General features: G+C 44.6%; 1 protein-coding gene across 1 annotated transcript in view; it reads right to left on the reverse strand.

Moving 5' to 3' along the window:
* The window catches only part of LOC148506847 (uncharacterized), a 119549-nt gene that overhangs the window by 24488 nt on the left and 77576 nt on the right, over nt 1–17485 (reverse strand). The window contains exon 4 of the mRNA XM_088446091.1: nt 3425–3784. Within this exon, the coding sequence (XP_088302217.1) occupies nt 3425–3784 (360 nt within the window). The remainder of the gene's footprint in view (nt 1–3424; nt 3785–17485) is intronic.

A 17485-nucleotide genomic window follows, 5' to 3' on the forward strand; every position in this document is an offset into this window, starting at 1 on the left:
GATTGGCGGAGTCAGGGAGGTAGTGCAGATAGATAATGGTGAGTATGGAGGGGTCAGGGAGGTAGTGCAGATAGGTAGTGGTGGGTATGGAGGGGTCTGGGAGGTAGTGCAGATAGGTAGTGGTGAGTGTGGAGGGATCAGGGGGGTAGTGCAGATAGGTAGTGGTGAGTATGGAGGGGTCAGGGAGGTAGTACAGATAGGTAGTGGTGAGTATGGAGGGGTCAGGGAGGTAGTGTAGATAGGTAGTGGTGAGATTGGCGGAGTCAGGGAGGAAGTGCACATAGGTAGTGGTGAGTATGGAGGAGTCAGGGAGGTAGTGCAGATAGATAGTGGTGAGTATGGAGGGGTCAGGGAGGTAGTGCAGATAGATAGTGGTGAGTGTGGAGGGGTCAGGGAGGTAGTGCAGATAGATAGTGGTGAGTGTGGAGGGATGAGGGAGGAAGTGCAGTTAGGTAGTGGTGAGTATGGAGGGGTCAGGGAGGAAGTACAGATAGGTAGTGGTGAGTATGGAGGGGTCAGGGAGGTAGTGCAGTTAGGTAGTGGTGAGTAAGGAGGGGTCAGGGAGGTAGTGTAGATAGGTAGTGGTGAATATGGAGGGGTCAGGGAGGTAGTGTAGATAGGTAGTGGTGAGTATGGAGGGGTCAGGGAGGTAGTGCAGATAGGTAGTGGTGAGTATGGAGGGGTCAGAGGGTAGTGCAGTTAGATAGTGGTGAGTATGGAGGGGTCAGGGAGGGAGTGCAGATAGGTAGTGGTGAGTATGGAGGGGTCAGGGAGGTAGTGTAGATAGGTAGTGGTGAGATTGGCGGAGTCAGGGAGGTAGTGCAGATAGGTAGTGGTGAGTATGGAGGGGTGAGGGAGGTAGTGCAGATAGGTAGTGGTGGTTATGGAGGGGTCAGGGAGGTAGTGTAGATAGGTAGTGGTGAGATTGGCGGAGTCCGGGAGGTAGTGGTGAGTGTGGAGGTATCAGGGAGTTAGTGCAGATAGGTAGTGGTGGGTATGGAGGGGTCATGGAGGTAGTGCAGATAGGTAGTGGTGGGTATGGAGGGGTCAGGGAGGTAGTGTAGATAGGTAGTGGTGAGTGTGGAGGGATCAGTGGGGTAGTGCAGATAGGTAGTGGTGGGTATGGAGGGGTCAGGGAGGTAGTGCAGATAGGTAGTGGTGAGTATGGAGGGGTCAGGAGGTAGTACAGATAGGTAGTGGTGGGTATGGAGGGGTCAGGGAGGTAGTGCAGATAGGTAGTGGTGGGTATGGAGGGGTCAGGGAGGTAGTGTAGATAGGTAGTGGTGAGTATGGAGGGGTCAGGGAGGTAGTGCAGAGAGGTAGTGGTGAGATTGGCGGAGTCAGGAAGGTAGTGCAGTTAGGTAGTGGTGAGTAAGGAGAGGTCAGGGAGGTAGTGCAGATACGTAGTGGTGGGTATGGAGGGGTCAGGGAGGTAGTGCAGCTAGGTAGTGGTGGGTATGGAGGGGTCAGGGAGGTAGTGCAGATAGGTAGTGGTGAGTATGGAGGGCTCAGGGAGGTAGTGTAGATAGGTAGTGGTGAGTGTGGAGGGATCAGGGAGGTAGTACAGATAGGTAGTGTTGAGATTGGCGGAGTCAGGGAGGTAGTGCAGATAGATAGTGGTGAGTGTGGAGGGATCATGGGGGTAGTGCAGATAGATAGTGGTGAGTGTGGAGGGATCAGGGGGGTAGTGCAGATAGGTAGTGTTTGCAGATGGGGCTGATCTGCCACGTTTCTGTGTTCTGAATGCAGCAGCACAGTCAGCACTGCCGGATAGAGAGCGCAAAGCACCTCCCAACTCCCCTCATCAGCATCACATGACACATCATGTCCGTGGCACTGATCACTGATATCGGGCTTCAGGAGCCACTTTGCGCTGACTGTGCTGCTTTATTCACAACATAGGGCCAGAAGGTAAGTAATCGAGGGGGGGGGGCAGCGGTAGGGGTTAGGTTCCCTGTGGTGGCGGGGGGGCCCCACAACTTAGTTGCCACAGGAATCCAGATGGGGCAGGGAGTGAGGAGAATGCATCTGGGTGCTGCTGGAGTGTTGGTAGTGAATGCAGGAGAGGAGGATGTGTTTCTGGGTGTTGCTGGTGGGCAAAGTGTGTGGTTTTGGTCTGCTAGGGTGTTAGTAGTGAATGCAGAGGGGGTGTTTTGATGTCGGTAGTGAAAGCAGGGACTGAGGACCTCATTCAGAGTCGGTTGTTGCGGCCGCACGGTCGTAGGGGAAAAGGGGCCGGATATGCAAATGATGCATTCGCATGTTGCTTCCCTAAGATTGGATCGGTAGCTGGCCGACCAAGGGGAGGAAGCGGCCAGAAGACAAAAAATACGCCCCCTTCTCGTACGCATTACACGTCATCTCCGGCCATATAAGGATTAATCGAGACCATCGGGAACCATTGGAACTGGTCGTAGAGCTTAAGGTTGACCATACCCTCTCTTAAGCTCTACGATCATGTCAGTGTAAAACCTCCCATGTCACGTGTGCCATGACGCTACTTTGTTAATTATGCACTCCCATAAAACGCCGTTCGCATAATTAGGCACGCCTGCGTTCGAATCTCCACTCCCCCGTTTTCAAGCACCTTCCCCTGTTACCACCCACAAACGCCTCATTCTGTCACTCAAACTACCGACCTGGCTGTGTTCAAGGAGAGAGAAATTTCTGATCGTAGCAGCAAGTTTGCGCACGCGCATTGCAAACTTTACGAACATCGGTGGCGTACGACCGTGCGGCCGCAATGACCAACTCTGAATGAGGTCCTGAGAGTGTGTCTGGGTGATTCAAGGTTGTTAGTAGTAAAAGCAGGCGGGGTGTCTGGGTCCTGCTGGGATGTTGGCAGTGAATTGAGCGGGGATGGTGTGTGGGTTTTTTTACTGGGTTAATGGAAGTGAATGCAAGGGAGAGAGGTCTGGGTGCTGCTAGGGTGCTAGTAGTAAATGTAAGGGAAAGGTTCTGTGTCTGGGTGCTGCTGGGGTATTGGCAGTGAATGCAGGAGGATTAGAGTGTGTGTCTGGGGTGTTGGAAGTGAATGTAGAGGGGATAGGGGTTGAGTGTGTGTGTCTGGGTGCTGCTGGGGTGTTGGAAGTGAATGCAGGGGGAGGAAAGTGTGTGACTGGGTGCTGCTAGGGTGTTAGTGGTGAATACAAGCCGAAAGGGAAGGGGAGGGGGGGCACAAACAAGGTGTATGATAGGAGTATGATAGGTGTATGATAGGAGTATGATAGGAGTATGATAGGTGTATGATAGGAGTATGATGGGTTTATGATAGGAGTATGATAGGTGTATGAAATTAAGTTATAGTATTTTGAATGCATTCCCAGAAATTCATATATATATTAAAATCATGTGTGTTATATAAATTACTTTGATCATTGTTAGGAAGATTTACATCTTGGTATTTTCCACAATTATTGATTACCTTGGACTTTGAGACGTGTTCCAGGACCTTCCTCCAGGATTGTGTCAATCATATTATCTCCTATAGGCAAACATCGTCTTATGACTACTCGACAGTAGAGCGTGGTGTTATCTGGAACATTGACCATGTCTAGGCGGAGATCAGAGTCACCTACCAGCCTGGTCTTTCCCTTATAATCTGGGTGTATGTAGTCCGGGTCTGGATGATACACAAAGTGCTCTCTTGGGTTTCCCATCATCCAGTAGACCTGAGAACGTAGAATGGCTCTGTTGTCTTGTACAGAGAAGCTGCAGGTGATTATAACTGGATTCTTGAACACAACTTCTGGCGTCTGACTGATATTTAATGTCTTTCCATGTTCTTAAAAATGAGACACAGAAATAGCCAATATTATAACTCACACATAAAACCAGGACACGCAATAGTTATCATACACCTTTACTTAGTTCTACTACCGTACATTTTTTAAATATAATTCGTAGGAGGTATTGGAAATGAATTAAAATTTATGTCATACGTTACAAAGTATGTCTAAGTCAGATATCTATGTACAGATATGTCCTCATTTACCTGTAATTTGTCAGACATCTGAGAAAGGCATGACACATCATGTGTTCTCTGACATAGCACACTATAATGGTAATTTAGATGCAACACAGTGTAATACCAGATTTCAAATGGCAGATAATGCATTTCCTAAACTGTACTATATCTGCATTGAACATCTACACAGTATACTGTATTGTACATTGCAAAAAAAATTGCCAGTGGATTCAAACTTATCCGTTACATCCACAGCTGTCACTTTATCTACCTGCACAAGAAAATAAATTGCAGGTACACTATGTGATCATTGCTGTTCAAATTTAAATGTACATTGTAATTATGTATCATATCAGTGGTAGTTTGCATATCATTGGCCAATGATACAGGCCTGCCCACCAACATCAAGATCAACTCATCAAGCAGGTCCCTAGCACTCTAAGGTTCACATCTGGGGCACAGGGCATCCCAAGAAAACAGGATTTTGGTACTTACCGATAAATCCCTTTCTCCGATTTCATAGGGGACACTGGAGAGCATAGACAGTGGGGTATAGATGGTGCTGAGTGGGAGCTTGGCACTTTAAATATTAAGAAATGTGACTAGCTCCTCCCTTTCTATACCCCCTCCAAGCCCCAGTCTTAGAAAACTGTGCACGAGAGGAGCATATAAAAAACAAATGGAAGAGGAGGAGGCAAAGCAAGTAAACAGAACATATGAAAAGGTTGAAAAACAGTAACACAACCAGAGACATCAAACCATTCTCTAACAGTCATAACAAAAAATTACCCCAACCCTGGCAGAAAGGAACAGCGCAGGGTGGGCGTCCAGTGTCTCCTATGGAATCAGAGAAAGGGATTTATCAGTAAGTACCAAAATACTGTTTTCTCCTTCATCCACTATGAGACCCTGGAGAACACAGTGGGGATGTCCCAGAGCTCCCATTACAGGCAGGAAAGCACTGCGAACCCTGCAAAACAGACCAGCCATACTGCACTACAAAAGCCGCAAACATGTCAAATCTATAAAAAAGAATAAAGGTTTGCCGGCCAGACCAAGAAGCCGCTCGGCAAAGTAACTCCATGGAAACCCTGTTAGCAGCCACCTATTAGGAACCCACTGAGTGAGAGGAATGCTCTGTATTAAAAGTCAGAGGCCCTAAAACATTAGACTGTGGTTGGATCTGAACCTTGGACCATAGCAAGGTAATACCACCACACTACCTCTAGGCCAAGAAGGCTATCACCCCAGATGATGCCATAATCGTCTGTCTGAAGGTCAGACAAAACCAGCGGACCAGCGACTCTTTGGAGGCTGGCTAACGAGGACATCATAGAAAGTGGTTTTGAGGAGAAAAAAGAAACTCTCTTTTTGGGGTGTCACGGCTGCCGACACTTGAGACTCCTGGAGGGAGGCAGGCCTACTAGGCACAATAAACTGGGGTAGTCTTTAGGAATGACCTTTCCATGAAACTCAGTAGCCCAGGATAAAAGTAAAATAAAATTTATTCACAAAAGAATTATAATCAGCAAGGTCTCATATAAAGTCTCAAACAGCACAGAGATTCATATATGCAACAATAAGTATAGGAGAGAATCCCCAAATATATATAAAGTCTTTAACGTATAAGAACTAACATGGTAGGGAACCCCGAGTCCAGTATAAGGATAACACCTCAGGATGGCATTGAGTACTTTGGACAGGGTAGAACCCTGTCATATTGGAAATCCAGAGCGGAGAAAACCCTGCAGAATAATATAGTTCCGGGACAGTGCCAAGCCCTATAGTGCAGTGAGAGATGAAGCAAACTTGAGCCTTGTGGTATAGTTGAGACGGAGCAGGGTTAAGCCCTGTAAGGCGATGAAATTCCAGAACAGGGTTGAGCCCTGCGGCGTGGCTAGAGTTCATAGCAGGGTTGAGCCCCGTAATGCAGAGAAGATTGAAGCAGGGTTAAACCCTGCGATGCAATGGGATTCCAGAACAGGGTTGAGCCCTGCAACGTGGCTAGAGTACGGAGCGGTGTTGAGCCCCGTGATGTGGAGAAGATTGTAGCAGGGTTGAGCCCTGTGTGGCTAGAGTACAGAGCGGAGTTGAGCCCCGTGATGTGGAGAAGATTGTAGCAGGGTTGAGCCCTGTGGTGTGGCTAGAGTAGGGAGCGGGGTTGAGCCCCGTGATGCGAAGATGACTCTAATGGTGCAGTTGACAACTGAAACAAGGATGAGTTCAATATCCACAGGAACGAAAAGACAACAGGTAAAGTGCAGCAAAATGATGAATCAAAAAGCAATACTTAGACAATAGGAATGCTGGGCTCTGTAGTGCAGTGGATAACTGACATCAGAAGTTCATCTGGAATATAACAAAGTCCACAGCAATCCACAGTCACAGCGGGGATCTGGAAGGAGTCCAAGAAAAGACCTGAAAGCAACGTTGCACAGACACAGAGACACAGTTAGTAACAGGCTTTATACTAGAGGTCTGTGATCCATAGGAAGTTTCAGAACATGTGATCCAAATGGAATCAGGTTTGAAATAATGAGCAATCTAGGAATCCCACAACCTGACGACACCTGGGAAACAGATGATCACTTTAACACTCTATCCTCTGAATGAGAAGCATGCCAGCAAGCACGATAGCTCCTCCAATGACCTTAATGGAACTTTCGCAAAAGTAGTCTATCTTTATGTACTGAAATAGACGCAGTCCTGACAGTACCCCTCCCTTTTTGGGTGATCTTCAAACACCCACCAGGTTTTAAAGGGAATTTAGCATGAAAATTATGTATCAACTTAGGAGCATGGACATCAGAATCTTTAATCCAAGATCTCTCTTCCGGGCCATAACCCTTCCAGTCTACAAGATATTGCAATTGATTTTGATGCTTACGTGAATCCAGAATCTTATCGATCTCAAACTCCAGACCTCGAGCAGTTGTTATGGAAGGTACTTTAGGCAAGCTGTCATGAAATCGATTAAGAATCAATGGTCTAAGCACAGAGACATGAAAGGAGTTAGGTACACGCTTGGTTGGAGGTAACTGTAACTTACATGCCACTGGGTTGATAATTTTTATAATACGAAAAGGACCAATATACCGGGGAGCAAACTTCATGGTAGGTACCTTAAGTCGCAGATTTCTAGTAGACAACCAGACATGATCCCCAACATAATATTTAGGAACAGCCGAATGTTTTCTATCAGCAAAGGTTTTATAATTATGAGAGGCTTTCCTAAGACACTTATGTACCTGTCTCCAAATTCCAGAAAAGCATTGGAGGGTAGCTTTAGCTGCTGGGATGTCCACAGTAGGAATTGACTGAAGCTCAGGAACTTGAGGATGTCGACCAGTATTGGCAAAAAAAGGACTTACACCTGTAGCAGACGAATAATGAAAGTTATGAGCAAACTCAGCCCAAGGCAAAAAATCCATCCAATCATCTTGGGAGGAAGAAATGTACATTCTTAAGAAGGTCTCCAACTCCTGGTTCACTCTTTCAGTTTGCCCATTTGACTGAGGATGATACATAGAAGAAAACTGTAATTGAATTTGCAATGATGAACATAAAGCTCTCAAAACTGAGCAACAAACTGGACACCTCGATCAGACACTATCTCAGAAGGAAGTCCATGAAGACGAAATATCTCTTTAATAAATATTTGTGCTAACTTGGGGGCTGATGGAATTCGAGCCAAAGGACAAAAATGAGCCATCTTGGTAAAACAATCCACCACTACCCAAATAACTGTAAACCCACTAGACTCAGGAAGATCTGTAATAAAATTCATGGAAAGATCGGTCCATGGCTGGGTGGGAATGGGTAGTGGATGGAGAGGACCAACTGGAGACTGCCAGGAGGACTTATGTTGTACACACTTAGAACAAGAACGTATAAACTCTTGTACATCTTTTTTCATGGAAGACCACCAATAGGAACGTTGCAAAAAAGAGTACATTTTACAAACCCCTGGATGTCCAAAGAAATGAGAATTATGAGCCCAGGAAAGAAGTTTACCTCGTAACTCAGGTGCCACAAATATCTTCCCAGGAGGAGGATCAGGAGAGATGGAAATTGAAGAAAAGGCCAGAGGGTTTATTATAGGGTATCTTTGATCCTCATTTTGTTCTTTCTCTTCCAAATTGAGCGTGAGAGAGCATTTGCCTTTTTATTCAAAGAACCTGGACGATATCTGAGAACAAAATCAAGACGAGAAAAGAAGAGAGCCCAACGAGCTTGTCGTGGGTTCAGACAATGAGCAGTCTTCAAATACAACAAATTTTAATGGTCTGTAAAAGTAGTAACAGGATGTTTTGTGCCTTCTAATAAATATCTCCATTCCTCCAAAGCTAACTTAATATCTAACAATTCTTGGTCCCCAATGGAATAATTACTCTCAGCACTAGAAAACTTTCATGAAAAGAATCCATAAGACACTGTTCTCCCATCTGCAGACACTTGAGACAAAATAGCCCCAACTCCATAAGTGGAAGCATCCACTTCTAGCATAAATGGTTTCTCAACGTCAGGTTGAACTAGAATGGGGGCCGCAGAAAATGCGTCTTTAAGAGTCTGAAAGGTATTCAATGCCTCTGCAGACCATACTTTGGGATTAGCCCCTTTTTTTGTCATAGCAGTAAATGGGGCTACAATCGTTGAAAATGCTTTAATAAACTTTCTGTAATAATTGGCAAAGCTTAAAAATCTCTGAATAGACTTTAACAAAGTGGGCAAAACCCAATCTTGAATAGCCTTTAACTTCTCAGGGTCCATCTGAAGCTCAGAACCGGAGATGATATACCCCAAAAAGGGTATAACTGGAACTTCAAAAACACACTTGGAGATCTTACCATAAAGCTTATTAGCTCAAAGACGACTTAATACCTCTTTAACATGGGTACGATGATCAGAAAGATTCCTGGAAAAAATCAAAATATCATCAACATAAACAATAACAAACTGGTAAAGTATATCTCAGAAAATTTCATTCACAAACTCCTGGAACACACCAGGAGCATTACATAAACCAAAAGGCATGACAAGGTTCTCATAATGGCCATCTCACATACTAAATGCGGTTTTCCACTCATCACCCTCTTTAACTCTGATCAAGTTATAAGCTCCTTTCAGATCAAGTTTAGTAAATAGTTGAGAACCCTTTACTCTATCAAACAGTTCTGTAATGAGACGCAAAGGATATTTATTTTTTACCGTAATCTCATTTAGACCTCTAAAGTCGATACATGGACGAAGACCGCCATCTTTTTTCTTTACAAAAAAGAAGCCCGCTCCAGCAGGAGATGAAGAAGGCCTGATAAACCCCTTTCGTAGGTTATCTTGCACATATTCTGACATGGCTTCAGTCTCAGGAACAGAGAGAGGGCATACTCGACCTTTAGGTGGCATTTTACCAGCGATAAGTTCAATAGGACAATCCCAGGGATGATGCAGTGGGAGTTCGTCTGCCGCCTGCTCAGAAAAGACATCAGCAAATTCATGATAAGGCTGTGGGAGAGAAGGTGGAACATCTACTTTCACTTCAGCCAATCGTAACACAGGAATCAAACAATTTAATTTGCATTTGGGACTCCAAGAAAGAATTTGAGAACAAGTCCAATCAATATGAGGGTTATGAAGAGTTAACCATGGTAAACCAAGAACTATATCATACATAGAAATAGGTAATACCAAAAACTCTAAACTTTCTTCATGCAAAGCTCCTATCCTCAACTTCACAGACTTCAATGACCTTTCCATGAAACTCAGTAGCACAGGATAAAAGTAAAATAGAATTTATTCACAAAATAATTATAATCAGCAAGGTCTCATATAAAGTCTCAAACAGCACAGAGATTCATATATGCAACAATAAGTATAGGAGAGAATCCCCAAATATATATAAAGTCTTTGACATATAAGAACTAACGTGGTAGGGAACCCCGAGTCCAGTATAAGACTAACACCTCAGGATGGCATTGAGGACTTTGGACAGGGTAGAACCCTGTAGTATTGGAAATCCGGAGCAGAGCGAACCCAGCAGAATAATATAGTTCCGGGACAGGGCCGAGCCCTATAGTGCAGTGAGAGATGAAGCAAACTTGAGCCTTGTGGTATAGTGAAGATGGAGCAGGGTTAAGCCCTGTAAGGCGATTAAATTCCAGAACAGGGTTGAGCCCTGCATCGTGGCTAGAGTACGGAGTGGGGTTGAGCCCCGTGATGCAGAGAAGATTGAAGCAGGGTTGAGCCCTGTGGTGTGGCTAGAGTACGGAGCAGGGTTGAGCCCTGTGATGCGAAGATGACACTGTAATGGCGCAGTTGACAACTGAAACAAGGATGAGTTCAATATCCACAGGAATGAAAAGACAACAGGTAAAGTGCAGCAAAATGATGAAAGCACAATGATGAAGCAAAAAGCAATACTTAGACAATAGGAATGCTGGGCTCTGTAGTGCAGCGGATAACTGGCATCAGAAGTTCATCAGGAATATAACAAAGTCCACAGCAATCCACAGGCACAGCAGGGATCTGGAAGGAGTCCAAGAAAAGACCTGAAAGCAACGTTGCACAGACACAGAGACACAGGTAGTAACAGGCTTTATACTAGAGGTCTGTGATCCATAGGAAGTTTCAGAACTTGTGACCCAAATGGAATCAGGTTTGAAATAATGAGCAATCTAGGAATCCCACAACCTGACAACACCTGGGAAACAGATGATCACTTTAACACTCTATCCCCTGAATGAGAAGCATGCCAGCAAGCAGGATAGCTCCTCCAACAACCACAATGGAACTTTGGCAAAGTAGTCTATCTTTATGAACTGAAATAGTCGCAGTCCTGACATGGGGGCACTCTAATATAAAGATATAAATCAATTAAAAAGTAACTTTTATTTAAATATGTATTAAAAATGATACCCGCCACATTGCACACATCCAGTGTGGATCATGACACACAACATCAAAAGCAAGAACAAAAAAAAGCGGATGTCACAATTGCTGTGCTGATTTTTCTGCATCACCTAACATATGCATACAACAATAATCATGTGAACATGGAGAGTTCCATAAATATATATTAATTCTCATTAATCTCTCCTTGTGGTTCTATAATTATTAAGAGGAATTACTGACACCTCTGTATGTGCTGATACATTGATTGGTCACTGTACCCTGACACCTGTACATTGTTTTGGTTACAATACCACATGATGATATATCCAATAAGTTAATTGGTGATTACACCATTATTGCATATTTGGTATTTTCAGTACCACTGTATAATATTTCACTTGGCTTTCTAAAAACTTGTGATATTACTTTTAATTAATCTTTATTTTTTCATTTTCATTTTTTTTGTTCTTGTTTTTTATGTTGTGCGTCATGATCCACACTGGGGACCTCATTCAGAGTCGGTCGAAGCGGCTGCATGGTCGTACGCCACCGATGTTCGCTGAACTGCGCATGCGTAAAGGTCGCAATGCACGATCAGAAATTCTCTCTCCTTGAATACAGCCAGGTCGGTAGTTTGAGTGACAGGATGAGGCGTTTGTGGGTGGTAACAGGGGAAGGTGCTTGAAAACGGGGTAGTGGAGATCCGAACGCAGGCGTGCCTAATTATGCGAACGGCGTTTTATGGGAGTGCATACGGATTATGGGAGTGCATAATTAACTAAGTAGTGTCATGGCACATGTGACATGGGAGGTTTTACACTGACATGATCGTAGAGCTTAAGAGAGGGTATGGTCAACCTTAAGCTCTACGACCAGTTCCAATGGTTGCCGATGGTCTCGATTAATCCTTATATGCCCGGAGATGACGTGTAATGCGTACGAGAAGGGGGCGTATTTTTTTGTCTTCCGGCCGCTTCCTCCCCCTGGTCGGCCAGCAGCCGATCCGAACTTAGGGACGCAACTTGCGAGGGAATCATTTGCATATCCAGCCTCTTTTCCCGTACGACCGTTTCGACTGACTCTGAATGAGGTCCAGGATGTGTGCAATGTGGCGGGTATAATTTTTAATTCATATTTAAATAAAAGTTACTTTTTAATTGATTTATATCTTTATATTAGAGTGCCCCCAAAAAAAGAGTTTATTTTTTCTCCTCAAAACCACTTTCATATATACCCTTACCCTCAGGGCAGCACCTCCACACTTCGTATTTAGGACACCCTAGATAGGGTTATACTCTAACAATTGTGGATTGACTCACATACTTGAATAATCCCCAATAACATCTCAGGATACTGTGCTCAAACTATAATTACCGACCCCCTCCCTGGTGTATGAGGACATCATAGAAAACAAATAGAGTGTATGTTCCACGCATAGCTTCCGTTCTCTCCACAGAGATGCAAAGAGCTCTAATAACAGCCAAATATGTACACGAAGGTGAATTTATCGGTCAGTGTGAACCCAGCTTAAGAGACAAAATTTGTCCTTGCCTGAAAGAGAGAGCAATCACTTTCTTAGCAGCTGTCAGAAGGGACAAACAAACAAGTAACTAAACAGATCTGTTTCTTGGCAATGTGATTTTTACAGCATAACACGCACTGTTGTCCCAGACTCCTGGGAAATAATGAGACATACAGTCAGGTCCATAAATATTGGGACATTGACAGAATTTTCATATTTTGTCCTCTATTCACCACCACAATAGCTTTGAAATGAAACAAACAAGATGTGATTTAACTACAGACTTTCAGATTTAATTTGAGGGTAATTACATCCAAATCAGGTGAACGGTGTAGGAATTACAACGGTTTCTATATGTGCCTCCCACTTTTTAAGGGGCCAAAAGTAATGGGACAAACTAAACAATCCTAAATCTAACTTTCACTTTTTAATACTTTGTTGCAAATCCTTTGCAGGCAATTACAGCCTGAAGTCTGGAACGCATAGACATCACCAGACACTGGGTTTCATCCCAGGTAATGCTCTGCCAAGCCTCTGCTGCAAATGTCTTCAGTTCCTGCTTGTTCTTTGGGCATTTTCCCTTCAGTATTGTCTTCATCAAGTGAAATGCATGCTCAATCGGATTCAGGTCAGGGGATTGACTTGGCCATTGCATAACATTCCACTTTTTAGCCTTAAAAAACTCTTTGGTTGCTTTTGCAGTATGCTTCGGGTCATTGTCAATCTGCACTGTGAAGCGCTGTCCAATGAGTTCTGAAGCATTTGACTGAATATGAGCATATAATATTGCCCGAAACACTTCAGAATTAATTCTGCTGCTTTTGTCAGCAGTCACATCATCAATAAATACAAGGGAGCCAGTTCCATTGGCAGCCATACATGCCCACGCCATGACACTACCACCACCATGCTTCACTGATGAGGTGGTATGTTTTGGATCATGTGCAGTTCCTTTCCTTCTCTTCTCTTCCCATCACTCTGGTACAAGTTGATCTTTGTCTCATCTGTCCATAGGATGTTGTTCCAGAACTGTAATGGCTTTTTTAGATGTTGTTTGGCAAACTATAATCTGGTCTTCCTGTTTTTGTGGCTCACCAATGGTTTGCATCTTGTGGTGAACCCTATATATTCACTCTTGTGAAGTCTTCTCTTGATTGTTGACTTTGACACATATACACCTAACTCCTGGAGAGTGTTCTTGATTTGGCCAACTGTTGTGAAGGGATTTTTCTTCACCAGGGAAATAATTATTTTGTCATCCACCACAGTTGTTTTCCGTGGTCTTCCGGGTCTTTTGGTGTTGCTGAGCTCTCCGGTGCGTTCTTTCTTTTTAAGAATGTTCCAAACAGTTGATTTGGCCACACCTAATGTTTTTGCTATCTCTCTGATGGGTTTGTTTTGATTTTTCAGCCTAACGATGGCTTGCTTCACTGATAGTGACAGCTCTTTGGATCTCATATTGAGAGTCGACAGCAACTGATTCCAAATGCAAATGTCACACCTAGAATCAACTCCAGACCTTTTACCTGCTTAATTGATAATGAAATAAAGAGGGAATAGCCCACACCTGTCCATGAAATAGCTTTTGAGTTGATAGTCCCATTACTTTTGGACCCTTAAAAAGTGGGAGGCACATATAGAAACCGTTGTAATTCCTACACCGTTCACCCGATTTGGATGTAATTACCCACAAATTAAATCTGAAAGTCTGCAGTTAAAGCACATCTTGTTTGTTTCATTTCAAAACCATTGTGGTGGTGAATAGAGGCCAAAATCTGAAAATTCTGTCAATGTCCCAATATTTATGGACCTGACTGTATATCTCCGTGTTCACTGCTGTGTGTCAGTGTCCCATAGAAAAAATTTGACAGAATTGCAGTAGTTGAATCACCAAAATTAACCCTATTCCTGCCTGTGTGCTGTGTGCAGTGAACAGGCAGTCATTGGATGTATGGTGTAGGGACTTGCAATTTAGAAGGAAGCAAAGTCACTTCTGCTGTTCATGTAGATAGTTAACCAGTGTGGACCCTGGTGCTGTGAAGCATTGCAGGGTGCCACCACCGGACCGAATGAGAGAGTGACTAGGGAGAAAAAGGAGTTGAAATACCTGTGTGTGTTAAATCAGCGTTATTCTCCTAGACATTCAGGGAGTTCCCATCGGGTGCGGCGGGAGCTCCTATAGTGTGTGCTGGATGGGCGTTTCACCCATAAAGCAAAGGGCTTGTTCACCAGAGGCTGAATCTTACTCCCTAGCCACTCTCTCATTCGGTCCGGTGGTGGCACCGAATGAGTCACCTGTGTGTAAATGCGATCAGCACGCGGCTGATCGCATCTACACACAGGTGACTCATTCGGTCACATATGGAGCATCAAGCCACAGGCTCTCAGCCCGCCAGCACCCACGCTCCCGCTGACGAGCGGTCAGAGCATCACTTCTCTCCAGAGATTGCATCTGCAGCATCCCTATGTTGTGGGCTACCGGACATTGGAGACATAAATGGTAACTATCCTACACAGTTACAAGGTACACTCCCGCTAAATTAGTGGTAGAGTTATTACTTTTGCACATCACCTGTATACAGGATTTGCAGGACAGTCCATACATCTCCATCTTATAGCGGCTCCCTATAGCAGTCACTCTCTTATTGTTGGTGTACATTCCATTGAGACAACTAAGTCCATAAGAAGACACTGTATCAACATATATTCCAGGACTGTTTTTGCATTTTTAACAAGTTACAACCAATGGGGTAGATGTATTATAGTGGCACGTTAAGTGCCGCTATAACGCTTCCTGCTTCGCCTCTTTACCGAGGCGAAGCAGTAAGCACTACCGGTGAGATGTGTGAACATCTCACCGGCCGGAGAGGGGGAGCGTTAACTCCCCCCTCCGGCGCTACCCGCTACAGACCACATCGCATCAGCCTAGTGCTGATGCGATGTGTGTCAGGCCCGGCCGGCTCCAATGAGCATGCGCGGGAACTCACAAGTATCGCGAGATCCCCACGTGCAGCCCTGGAGCCGGTAGCCGCCACAGCAGGGACAGCGCTGTCCCTACTGTGGGGATAGGCTAGCGCCTGACTGTAGCTGTCGATAACGACAGCTACAGCCGGCCGAACGGTCAGACGATCTGACCGTTCGTACATAGCCCAGGCTGTCGGCGCTGCTCTCTTGTAGATAGCAGCGCCGATAATGACAGGGGCGCATAGCGCCCCTGTCATTTACCGCCCAGACCCCCGATCATATATCGGGGAGAAACGGTATCAGCGCACTTAACGTGCGCTGATACCGTTTCTGGGCTTCAAACATCTACCACATTGTTTCCACATGAAACGGACTCATATATTTCCACCAGCAATCTGGTCACAGTAGTGTCCAGTTAGGTCGGTCTGAATTACTGCACAGAGCTATGTGCTCATTGCTCATTCTTGAAATTGTTGTTTGATATTGCTGATTGTTATTGTCATTCATTGTCATTAAACCTTCATCTATTTTTTACATTATTGTTCATTTCCATATATATCTATACAAACAAGCGCTCCTACACATTTATTTTTGTAATATTTAAGTGTATTAGCTTAAGGGTTCGAATTTTAAGAAGATTTATTATACTATATATATATATATATATATATATATATATATATATATTATATATATATATATATATATATATACATCCAGAAAGTAGCCGGCGCTCCTCCACTTGCTTGAAAAGTAACTTGCGCCCAGTGTCCTCTGTATTACCTCGCCCGTTGTAGTGAAGAACAAATATATGTCCAAATCAGCGGCACTCGTGGCGACTTCATAAATAACACAAACCCTGTTGTAATGTCAAAGTTTCAGGGTCTTTAATGGCCCTTTCGTCAGGATATTAATAATACATACAAAGCGTACTACCTTAAATGTGCAAACCCACGAGTGAGCAGACGCCGGGAGCCCGTCGCAGAAGCGGCTAACCTCTGACGTCATCTACAGCATGTGACCACCCATCACCATGGTGATAATACAAACATATACACAGAAGCCTGGAAGGTACAAGCGGGTATGGTAAATGTGATATTTAAGCTAACAGTGAATAATTCCTATCTTACTAATGCCCATTACTATTGCATGTTAACCAAACAGACAAATCTACACAGTTCCTAGATAATGACCAGCTCATTCAAAGATGAGTTTATACAGACACCTACAAACACATTAATAACAAACATATTTTGCAAACGTTGTGTATACCATTAAAAGTTGGTTCAAAAATAATGAGATATCTGAACAGGTCACAAGCTAGTTTGTTTTCAGACAAAGCACCATATTAATACTTGTTCACAGATAGCATTGTAAGCCCAGTTGCTCATTCAAGCCTTTTGGGGATAAAGTATCGAGTCTAAATATCCATTTAGACTCTAATTTTAACAATTGTTTAGATCGATCTCCCCCTCTCAACATGCGCGGCACATGATCAATAATTTTATATCTTATAGATGCCAAATTGTGTTTGGCATCCAAAAAATGTTTGGCCACCGGTTGCTCACTGTGACCCCTCTCCAGGGCTAATCGGATGGCACTCCTGTGCAGTGCCATCCGCTCCTTAAACATTCTGTCGGTCTTGCCAACATAGGGCCTCATTCAGACCCACTCGCAAGCGGCTGTCCGCTTGCAAGTGGGTCGATGGTGTGCACTGCGCATGCGCACGACGGAGGGAGCTCCGTCGTGCGCATGCGCCAGACGAGACGAGCGAAGGACTTTCCTTCGCTCGTTGTGTCTGATCAAAGGGGGCGTGCTGTCGATGTTGATTGACAGCACGCCCCCTTTGGTGGGCGTGCCGGGGGAGTGCCTGCCAGACGGAGGAGTTCCCAAGGGAACGCCTACCGTTAGAAGCCAGCCCCACTGACATCACTAGTGATGTCAGTGGGAGTGATTTTGGCTCTGATAGAGCCAAAATCACTCCAGGGCTTGTGGTCGCACTGGGCTTGTGGTCGCACCCCGACCACAGGCTTCTGCTCGCACTGGCGATGGTCGCGATGGTCAAGACCATCGCGACCATCATCCTGCACGCTCGTATGTGCTGTGGGTGGTGACCCACAGCTATACGAGCGTCCAGGAGGACG

Source organism: Taudactylus pleione, unplaced genomic scaffold, assembly GCF_031769625.1.
Source record: "Taudactylus pleione unplaced genomic scaffold, aTauple2 ptg000393l, whole genome shotgun sequence".
In the NCBI taxonomy this organism is placed as follows: domain Eukaryota; kingdom Metazoa; phylum Chordata; class Amphibia; order Anura; family Myobatrachidae; genus Taudactylus; species Taudactylus pleione.